General features: G+C 40.4%; 1 protein-coding gene across 1 annotated transcript; it reads left to right on the forward strand.

The window, feature by feature from the left end:
- Positions 1–457: 457 nt before the first annotated feature.
- On the forward strand, positions 458–8,165 carry ppm1ka (protein phosphatase, Mg2+/Mn2+ dependent 1Ka). The gene is made up of 9 exons (XM_079216087.1): positions 458–576; positions 2,093–2,202; positions 2,748–2,930; positions 3,416–3,588; positions 3,666–3,766; positions 4,075–4,240; positions 7,244–7,388; positions 7,466–7,600; positions 7,757–8,165. Exons 2-9 carry the CDS (start codon positions 2,116–2,118, stop codon positions 7,886–7,888), a joined length of 1,122 nt encoding a protein of 373 aa, XP_079072213.1. The 5' UTR covers positions 458–576; positions 2,093–2,115; the 3' UTR covers positions 7,889–8,165.
- The last annotated feature ends 4,148 nt before the right edge of the window (positions 8,166–12,313 follow it).

Raw genomic sequence — 12,313 nt, forward strand, 5'->3', positions numbered from 1 at the left:
TCCAATTCAGCCAAATAATTCAACTTAAATTTACTCGAAAAATTAAGTTGACTTTACTTGAAAAATGGGTTTCTTAAATACAAATAATTAAGTAGTTCATACAAAGACTAACATATACTTATGAAAACAATCACAATGTTGTTGTTTTTTCTCCAACTGTCAACATCATTACTAATATAATTATTAACGTAATTCTCAGGAAAAGCAGAACATCTTCACATTTGTGAAGCTGGAACCATAAAATATTTGTTTGTGAAAAACGACTTAAACCATCACAATAGTTGAAAATCATGTATTAAGTCAATCAACTAATATATAAGACTTTATATTTTCATATGTTTTGCCTGTAAATGCAAATAAAGTGCAGCACTGTGCTCTGGCAGCACTGGATTCTGATTGGACGGCCGCGGCTCAGCTTCATGCCCTCGAGCCCCGCCCCCCTCGAGCTCAACGGCCGCAGCGCGAGGGGAGACGTGACGTCTCGTGGCAGCTGCTGGAGCTGAAGGACACCTGTTGCCACGGAAACGGGACCGGCGGGAAAAGAAGGAATCACCGATAAAAGAAAAAGGGAAGAAGGTGAGTTTTTGTAGCCGCCATTTTTAATATGTTGTCCTGTTAAACAGCAACGGTTTAAACTCATTTCGGCTCCAAAGTTAGTTTTAAAGTGATTTTTTTTTATTGTTGTGTATTTATTATTGAACCTTTATAATACTCCTACAGTAAAAGCAAACAAAATACTAAAATATATTATAGTTAGAATCATTTTCACTGCAACACCTCAGATGTTTATTATTTTTAATATAATATGGAATATTTTGTAAAATATATATGCAATATTGTGTATATATATGCAATATTTTGTATATATATATATATATATATATATATATATATATATATATATATATATATATATATATATGTGCAATACCTTTTATATATATGCAATATTTTGTATAATATATATGCAAGAATTAATTTGTGGTTTTAGTTCCACCTAATGTTACTTTAATGAAAATATATACGATTGAACAGCATTAATTCCATTTAAAAACAGCTCCATAAAGAGCTCATCTGTACACACAGAAAGACTTTAATTACAGTATATTGTTACACATGTGTGTGTGTGTCAGTGTGTAACCCTTCACCCTCATCTGCACCCACATGCATTGTTGTTGTTTTGTCAACACCAAGGGGTCACATGTCTTATGTGTACAAACTATTCTGGCCATGTGAAGGTTAAACCCCTCTGACGTGGGTTTATTGGCTGAGGAGTGACTTTATATACAGATATATATATATATATATATATATATATATATATATATATATATATATATATATATATATATATATATATATATATACATATTTATACATCAGCACTCGGTGAAGCAATACGTGCTGTAGTAGTATTGATTACCAACCAAGCTTTATTTACTCTGGCAAGCCTCTTCACGGCGTGGCAAAAGGTAAAGACACAGGGAAATAGAGTAAAGGGGAAAATAATTCACTTTCGAGGTACTTTACTTGAGTATTTCCATTTTCTGCCACTTGCTAGATCTACTCCACTACATCTCTGAGGGGAATATATTGCTTTTTACTCCACTATGTGTATCTGATACCTTACTTTACTCTCACTAATTCAGATACACCAATTAATTAAGAATAATTAATACAAACTTAAAAAATATACATATTTTTATAAGTTGGGTATAAAGCTGCAACATTAAAAAACCCATTAATGCTTCAATAATTCTACTATTGTACTTGTACTTTATAGTATTTTGCACCCGGTGGCATTGCTACTTTTACTTTAGTAAAGGATCAGAGTACTACTAATTTTGTCTTTCTTTTTTATCTCGTATTGTGCTTTTATTTTGTCCCCTTAATAGTACCCGTCCTTCAAAATAAAAGCTCCAGAAAGCTAATAACCAATGCACATTTCAAAACAGCTGAAGGGAAACCCAAAGCTGTGACATGTGAATCTATTTATACACAAACATGGGACATCTGAACCCTGGAGCTTCTACTGCACAAACCAAGTAGTTTTGAAGCTGTGATTCTGTCTTGACGTGGTGTTCTGATCCAGGTTTCCTCCTCACCTGTTGAAGCATGTCGTCTCCAGCTCTGCTCCGCCTGCTGCGCTGTGGACGCTCCGCCTCCACCAGACTGATCCCAGAAACCTCCAGAAACCTCCAAGTACTGACACACTTCTTCGAGTACTAGTATTTCTGCCTCTTCATACTTCTACTTCTACCATCAGAGGGAGAAAATGCACTTAACTTGTGTTTATTTCATGTAAAAAGTTGTATTTGTTTGCCTTTAAGTGCGGAACAACATTCCTTTGTGGAGATTTTAAAAATATATCTTATGCAACTTATTATTACCTACTAATCTACCCAGTAGTACACAAAGTATGAAGTAGGGAGAGGTCCTACCGAAAGTCCTTCCTTCCCGCTGCTGTCAGGCTGCATAACAAGCTGACCTCACAGTAGACCACTAAACACTTAAATCACTTTAATCACTTTAATTACGTTCATCTGGTGCAGTATGAATACATTTATATACTTTTTTTATATACTTTTATTGTAGTCCGTCTGTATATTTAATATTGCTATTGTATTCTTCTCTACTGTCTTTATTACTGTTTGCTATTTATTTATACTACTTGTTTTCCTCTCGCAGTGTTTTAGTCCTGACTTTATTATAATCGATGGTTAACTGCCTGATTGGTCGCCCTGCAGATGGGCGGGGCTTCGTTGGGGGGCGGAGCTTCGTTGGGGGGATCTGGCCGGCGGCGCTCCAGCGGCTCGGCTCGATGCCCCGCCCCCCCGGTCACATGGGACTCGTTCGGGATCTGGGACGACCGGATAGAGGAACCGGTGCTGCTGCCCTCCAGCGTCAGACACGGAAGCCCCGTTCCTCAGGTAACGGTGGATGAATGGATGAACAGAGGGATGACTGGATGAACAGAGGGAGACAATGATGGATTAAAGGCTGAATAGATGAGTAAATGGATAAAAGTATAGATACATTAATGGATTAAATGATGAATGAATGGATAAATCAATATTAGGCTTAATGGATGAATAAATTAATGGATAAATAATAGACACATGGACGAATGGGTGTATGAGTAGTTGGATGGATGAATGAATTAGTGGGTAAATAGTTGGATGGATGAATGAATTAGTGGGTAAATGGTTGGATGGATGAATGAATTAGTGGATAAATGGTTGGATGGATGAATGAATTAGTGGATAAATAGTTGGATGGATGAATCAATAAACAAGTGCATAACTTACTGAATGAGCGGATGAAAAGTTGGATGAATGGATGATGGTGGATGTATTATATGAAGGAGTGTATGAATAGAAGGACAATGGATGACGTGGTGAATCAACCCTCTCAGGTCGGTCTCTCCCGGGTCGGCGGAGCGTCTGTTTTGGGTCTCAGGAAGCAGAACGAGGACCGTCTCCGCGTCGCCCGTATCCATGACAACCTGCTGTACTTCGCGGTGTTCGACGGCCACGGCGGTCCTCACGCCGCCGACTACTGCTACACCTTCATGGAGAAGTTCATCAGGTGAGGATCCACAACAACAACAACAACAACAACGAAACAACGAGCTGTTGGTAAACATTGTTGATGTTTGTGAACAGAGACGCTCTGGAGGACGAGGACGACCTGGAGAAAGTTCTGAAGAAAGCTTTCGTAGACGTCGACAACGCGCTACACACACACCTGAAGTACTTCAACAACGGTGAGGCACTCACACAAGTACACAACGTAACGCAACGCAACAACGGAACACAACAGAACAAAGTACCATACTGTTGCAACATAACAGCGAAGCAATGTAACGTAATATCATAATTGCAACAACGTAAAGTAACATTGTAATACAGCAACAATGTAGCGGAACAACACAACGCACAACATTACAATGCTACAACGCACAGCGCTACAACGTCACAATGCTACAATGCACAACGTTACAATGCTACAACGTTACAATGCTACAACGCTACAAAGCACAACGCAACACTCTCATCTCATCTTCCTCCCCAGCCTCCTTCCTGACAGCCGGCACCACGGCGACGGTTGCCGTGCTGCGTGACGGCGTGGAGCTGGTGGTCGGCAGCGCCGGAGACAGCCGGGCGCTGCTGTGCAGGAAGGGACGAGCCAACAAGCTCACCAAGGACCACACACCGGACCGCAGGGACGAGAGACACAGGTACTACTGGTACTACTACTGGAAGTACTACTGGTACTACTGGAAATACTACTGGTACTACTACTGGAAGTACTACTGGTACTACTACTGGTACTACTACTGGAACTACTGAAAGTACTACTGGTACTACTACTGGTACTACTGGAAGTACTACTGGTACTACTGGTACTACTACTGGTACTACTACTGGAAGTACTACTACTGGTACTACTACTGGAAGTACTACTGGTACTACTACTGTACTACTGGAAATACTACTGGTACTACTACTGGTACTACTACTGGAAGTACTACTGGTACTACTACTGGTACTACTACTGGAACTACTGAAAGTACTACTGGTACAACTACTGGTACTACTGGAACTACTACTGGAACTACTACTGGTACTACTACTGGTACTACTGGAACTACTACTGATACTACTACTGGAACTACTACTGGTACTACTACTGGTACTACTGGAAATACTACTGGTACTACTACTGGAAGTACTACTGGTACTACTACCGGTACTACTACTGGAACTACTGGAAGTACTACTGGTACAACTACTGGTACTACTGGTACTACTACTGGAAGTACTACTGGTACTACTGGAAGTACTACTGGTACTACTACTGGAAGTACTACTGGTACTACTACTGGTACTACTGGAAGTACTACTGGTACTACTGGTACTACTACTGGTACTACTACTGGAAGTACTACTACTGGTACTACTACTGGAAGTACTACTGGTACTACTACTGGTACTACTGGAAATACTACTGGTACTACTACTGGTACTACTACTGGAAGTACTACTGGTACTACTACTGGTACTACTACTGGAACTACTGGAAGTACTACTGGTACAACTACTGGTACTACTGGAACTACTACTGGAACTACTACTGGTACTACTGGAACTACTACTGATACTACTACTGGAACTACTACTGGTACTACTACTGGTACTACTGGAAATACTACTGGTACTACTACTGGTACTACTACTGGAAGTACTACTGGTACTACTACCGGTACTACTACTGGAACTACTGGAAGTACTACTGGTACAACTACTGGTACTACTGGAACTACTACTGGAACTACTACTGGAAGTATTACTGGTACTACTACTGGTACTACTACTGGAACTACTGGAAGTACTACTGGTACAACTACTGGTACTACTGGTACTACTACTGGAAGTACTACTGGTACTACTGGAAATACTACTGGTACTACTACTGGAAGTACTACTGGTACTACTACTGGTACTACTACTGGAACTACTGAAAGTACTACTGGTACTACTACTGGTACTACTGGAAGTACTACTGGTACTACTGGTACTACTACTGGTACTACTACTGGAAGTACTACTACTGGTACTACTACTGGAAGTACTACTGGTACTACTACTGTACTACTGGAAATACTACTGGTACTACTACTGGTACTACTACTGGAAGTACTACTGGTACTACTACTGGTACTACTACTGGAACTACTGAAAGTACTACTGGTACAACTACTGGTACTACTGGAACTACTACTGGAACTACTACTGGTACTACTACTGGTACTACTGGAACTACTACTGATACTACTACTGGAACTACTACTGGTACTACTACTGGTACTACTGGAAATACTACTGGTACTACTACTGGAAGTACTACTGGTACTACTACCGGTACTACTACTGGAACTACTGGAAGTACTACTGGTACAACTACTGGTACTACTGGTACTACTACTGGAAGTACTACTGGTACTACTGGAAGTACTACTGGTACTACTACTGGAAGTACTACTGGTACTACTACTGGTACTACTGGAAGTACTACTGGTACTACTGGTACTACTACTGGTACTACTACTGGAAGTACTACTACTGGTACTACTACTGGAAGTACTACTGGTACTACTACTGGTACTACTGGAAATACTACTGGTACTACTACTGGTACTACTACTGGAAGTACTACTGGTACTACTACTGGTACTACTACTGGAACTACTGGAAGTACTACTGGTACAACTACTGGTACTACTGGAACTACTACTGGAACTACTACTGGTACTACTGGAACTACTACTGATACTACTACTGGAACTACTACTGGTACTACTACTGGTACTACTGGAAATACTACTGGTACTACTACTGGTACTACTACTGGAAGTACTACTGGTACTACTACCGGTACTACTACTGGAACTACTGGAAGTACTACTGGTACAACTACTGGTACTACTGGAACTACTACTGGAACTACTACTGGAAGTACTACTGGTACTACTACTGGTACTACTACTGGAACTACTGGAAGTACTACTGGTACAACTACTGGTACTACTGGAACTACTACTGGAACTACTACTGGTACTACTGGAACTACTACTGATACTACTACTGGAACTACTACTGGTACTACTACTGGTACTACTGGAAATACTACTGGTACTACTACTGGTACTACTACTGGAAGTACTACCGGTACTACTACTGGAACTACTGGAAGTACTACTGGTACAACTACTGGTACTACTGGAACTACTACTGGAACTACTACTGGTACTACTACTGGTACTACTGGAACTACTACTGATACTACTACTGGAACTACTACTGGTACTACCACTGGTACTACTACTGGTACAACTACTGGTACTACTGGAACTACTGCTGGTACTACCACTGGTACTACTACTGGTACAACTACTGGTACTACTGGAACTACTGCTGGTACTACTACTGGAAGTACTACTGGTACAACTACTGGTACTACTACTGGAAGTACTATTGGTACTACTGGTACTACTACTGGAACTACTACGGGTACTACTACTGGGAAGTAAAGTACAAGTACTATAAATGTGTACTTAAGCACAGTACTTGAGTAAATGTACTGTGTGTGTGTGTGTGTGTGTGTGTGTGTGTGTGTGTGTGTGTGTGTGTGTGTGTGTGTGTGTGTGTGTGTGTGCGTGTGTGTGTGTGTGTGCGTTCAGGATCCAGAGGCTCGGCGGCTTCGTGGTGTGGAACGGCGCGGGCGAGGCCAACGTCAACGGGCGGCTCGCCATGACGCGCAGCATCGGAGACTTCCACCTGAAGGCCAGCGGCGTCATCGCGGAGCCGGACACGCGCCGCCTCACCGTGAGTCCTCCTGCAAGTGTGTGTGTGTGTGCGTTCATCACGGGTTCAGATCCCACGTGACGTCCCGCTCTCCGCAGGTCCAGCACGCCAGCGACGCCTTCCTGGCTCTGACCACCGACGGCATCAACTTCCTGCTGAGCGACCAGGAGATCTGTGACGTCATCAGCCGGTGCCAGGACCCCACGGAGGCCGCGGACGTCATCGCTCAGCAGGTACGGAGGATGTAACAGTAGGGGGCGCTAACACTCCAGCCAGCTGCCGTTAAATAGCTGAAGAAGAAGACGCTTATGTTTGTTTAAAAGTGATTCATGTTGGTCGTGTCCAGTCAGACGTCTTCACCAATATAGTAAAGACATTGTGTGTTCTAGGCGCTGCAGTACGGCTCAGAGGACAACGCCTCCATCCTCGTGGTGCCGTTCGGCGCCTGGGGGAACCAACAGGGCTCCACCGCCGAGTACAGCCTGAGCAGAACCTTCTCCTCCGGCGGGAGATGGGCCTAGACACACACACACACACACACACACACACACACTTCATTTAGCTGACGCTTTTATCCAAAGCGTAGACACAGCAACGGGGAGGAACTAGGGGTTAAGTGTCTTGCTCAAGGACACAGGGGCTTGAACCACCAACCCTCTGATTGAAAGACGGGCATGCTAACCACCTATCCACAGTCACTTTTTGTTTGTTGTGTTAAATCTTAACAGACTTAAACAAATCAACATAAAGATAAAATTCCCCAATTTAATGTCACAGATAACCAAAATAAAAGCCAAACCTGTCAATAACTGTTTGTTGTTGTTTTGTTTCTTATTCTGTTAACAGAGCTTTGCTGTAAAACAACTTTATATAAAATAATGAAAGAAAAATGTTTCTGTTTTTCTTCCTCAAAAAGTCTCAGAATGAAGTCTGTTCTTCTTCTACTGTTTCTCAGGGTTTTTACTTCAACAGCTTTTTGAGGTACAATCCAGAACCTGTACTGTGACAGAGTACTTCTACAGCGTAGTAGTAGTAGTACTTTTACTGCAGTGAAGTATCTGTACAGCTGGTTGTTCACTCGTGGAAATATGTATCTAAGTTTGTTTTAAAAATCTGCTGATTTATAATCTCAGATGTCCAGCAGGAATCTGTTGAGCACACACACACACACACACACACACACACACACACACACACACACACACACAACTTGACCCAGCAAACCGTGTGACCGCCTGCGTGTGTGTTGACCTTAATGAAGTGTGTGTGTGTGTGTGTGTGTGTGTGTGTGTGTGTGTGTGTGTGTGTGTGTGTGTGTTGTAGTTTCTATGACTCACCACTAGATGGAGACGCATTTCTGTAAATTACGTTCCAATCAATAAGGAAGAGATTATTATAGTATTATGGCACTGCAGTTTTCAGGTACTTCACTGCAGTATTCAGGTACTTCACTGCAGTTTTCAGGTACTTTAGTGCAGTATTCAGGTACTTTACTGCAGTATTCAGGTACTTGACTGCAGTATTCAGGTACTTTACTGCAGTATTCAGGTACTTTACTGCAGTTTTCAGGTACTTTACTGCAGTATTCAGGTACTTTACTGCAGTATTCAGGTACTTGACTGCAGTATTCAGGTACTTCACTGCAGTTTTCAGGTACTTTACTGCAGTATTCAGGTACTTTACTGCAGTATTCAGGTACTTTACTGTAGTAGAAGTACTTCATGCTGTAAATACTCTGGTAAAGGTTAAAGTACTACAACCATACAGTAAACATACTCTGGTAAACTAAAAGTACTAATACCACACCATACACGTTAAAGTACTATTACTGAAGCATACAAATACTCTGTTCCAGTTAAAGTGCTACTGTAATGACTGCAGGGTTTGCCTTGGGCGTCCCTCTAAACGCTCACAGGCCTCGGCTGGCTGCGCTTTAACTTTCCACTGAAAGTCCGTGAATCCGACCAGTCGACATCCTGTTAAGGTCTGTGACCGTTTGGGAGAGAAGCGGAACAAGCGTTGTTCCTGTGACATTTAAGGAATGGCCTCGGTTTCCTTTTTTGATTCTACTGTATGACAAAATCTGACTTCATGTATTTAAAAATCAATATACAATAGCTTGTTTACCGTGGTCTTGTGTTAGAGCAGTGGTTCTCAAACCTTTTCTGTCACGCCCCACTTTGGAGGAATAAAAATGTTCGCGCCCCACAGCCCCAAAAACATTGCAACAAAATGGCCAATGCTGAATTTGTATTGAAATAACTTTTTGTGACTGCTTCATCCGTGCTTTTTCAAATGATAGAATAAAGAAAATTGAAATCCCTTTCAAGTAAACCAGATCGCTCCATCAGACAAAAACTAATAAAATGTGCAATCACTTTGTTAGAACAATGCAAATAAAGTTCTATGTGCAGAAAATAACTAATATTTGGTAAAGAAAAATGTGCCTATTGTGGCTGCAAATAACCTGTTTTGCACTGAATATATTTTCAAGATAATAACAATAACGTTCAACCTGTGCAACACAGAATGAGAGCAGCACTGACGGCTGACTCATCCACCCAGACACAGGGTGGATGAGTCAGCCGTCAGTCGATGTCCCGTGTTCCTTTTAGCTTTTAGTAGCAACAACAACAGAAACCTATCGGTCGCCATGTTGTGCTTCTGTGAGCCAATGAGTTCCTACCAAATGTGAGAATACGTTATTTTAAGGATTAGTGTTTTTATACTCTCTCACGCTTCAATTTTATGTTCAACAGCTTGTTTGTTGTATTAAATGAAAGCATGCTCTAATATTTAGATATATTTTGACATGACTTGACATGTCATTTGATTCTATCTTCATGTGGACTTTCACTCCTTTCTGAGAGCATGTGAGGCGCCTATTATTAATCCATCCATCTTCTAAGCCACTTGTCTTGAGCAAGCCAATGCAAGTTGATTGGAAAAACATTGTGAAAGAAACTGTGTGTAGTACCTCATGCTGTGCAGTAGTTTCTGTGTGTAGTACCTCATGTAGTTTCTGTGTGTAGTACCTCATGCTGTGCAGTAGTTTCTGTGTGTAGTACCTCATGCTGTGCAGTAGTTTCTGTGTGTAGTACCTCATGCTGCGCAGTAGTTTCTGTGTGTAGTACCTCATGCTGCGCAGTAGTTTCTGTGTGTAGTACCTCATGCTGTGCAGTAGTTTCTGTGTGTAGTACCTCATGCTGCGCAGTAGTTTCTGTGTGTAGTACCTCATGCTGCGCAGTAGTTTCTGTCTCCTCTCAGTGTGCAGCAGTCAGGATGAAGGCGGCTGCTCTCTCTCTGCTGCTCTGTGAGTCTCTACTTTATACTTTAACTACTTCTTGATTATATAAATATAACATTTAATTAACTACAGAAGTCATTTAAATCTCTTCTTCCTGCACTTTTAGTCTTAATTTGGACTGAATTTATGAATGAAAACATGTTTTTCTGTTGTTATCTTGTATTTTGTAAGTTATCTTGTTCACCATCATATTAATATTTAACAAAAGAAAAGAAGTGAGAATATATATATTTTGATATATTTATTTATTTTCAACATATATATATATATATATATATATATATATATATATATATATAGAATTTATTTATTTATATATACTTGTTTATATATATAATTTATATATGTATATATATATATTTACATATGTTAATTATTTTTTTAAATATTAATCTAAATTTGTCTGTAAATATATATATTTTCTTTTAATTATATTTATATATATATTTAAATATATATATAAATATATATGATATATATTTTTCTTTTTTGTATATATTTCTTTTTTTATATATATATCGTTTTTAAATATATATTTATAAATCATAATAATAAATAACATATGTATTATTTGTGTTTCCGTCTCTGATTTAGTGCTGAATTCTCTGGATTTTGGCTCTGCTCGAGGTATTAATACATGATATAAGCAGTATTACAGTACATGATCGATGGTGGTTTACATTAATACTACTTCCTGTTTCCTCCAGTGGTTTACATTAATATTACTTCCTGTTTCCTCCAGTGGTTTACATTAATGCTACTTCCTGTCTCCTCCAGTCTCTCTGGTGGTTTACATTAATACTACTTCCTGTCTCCTCCAGTGGTTTACATTAATACTACTTCCTGTCTCCTCCAGTGGTTTACATTAATGCTACTTCCTGTCTCCTCCAGTGGTTTACATTAATGCTACTTCCTGTCTCCTCCAGTGGTTTACATTAATGCTACTTCCTGTCTCCTCCAGTCTCTCTGGTGGTTTACATTAATACTACTTCCTGTCTCCTCCAGTCTCTCTGGTGGTTTACATTAATACTACTTCCTGTCTCCTCCAGTGGTTTACATTAATACTACTTCCTGTCTCCTCCAGTGGTTTACATTAATACTACTTCCTGTCTCCTCCAGTGGTTTACATTAATGCTACTTCCTGTCTCCTCCAGTGGTTTACATTAATGCTACTTCCTGTCTCCTCCAGTCTCTCTGGTGGTTTACATTAATGCTACTTCCTGTCTCCTCCAGTCTCTCTGGTGGTTTACATTAATACTACTTCCTGTCTCCTCCAGTGGTTTACATTAATACTACTTCCTGTCTCCTCCAGTGGTTTACATTAATGCTACTTCCTGTCTCCTCCAGTGGTTTACATTAATGCTACTTCCTGTCTCCTCCAGTGGTTTACATTAATGCTACTTCCTGTCTCCTCCAGTGGTTTACATTAATGCTACTTCCTGTCTCCTCCAGTCTCTCTGGTGGTTTACATTAATACTACTTCCTGTCTCCTCCAGTCTCTCTGGTGGTTTACATTAATACTACTTCCTGTCTCCTCCAGTGGTTTACATTAATACTACTTCCTGTCTCCTCCAGTGGTTTACATTAATACTACTTCCTGTCTCCTCCAGTGGTTTACATTAATGCTACTTCCTGTCTC

This window comes from Taurulus bubalis (genome assembly GCF_910589615.1).
Source record: "Taurulus bubalis genome assembly, chromosome: 3".
NCBI classification, from domain to species: domain Eukaryota; kingdom Metazoa; phylum Chordata; class Actinopteri; order Perciformes; family Cottidae; genus Taurulus; species Taurulus bubalis.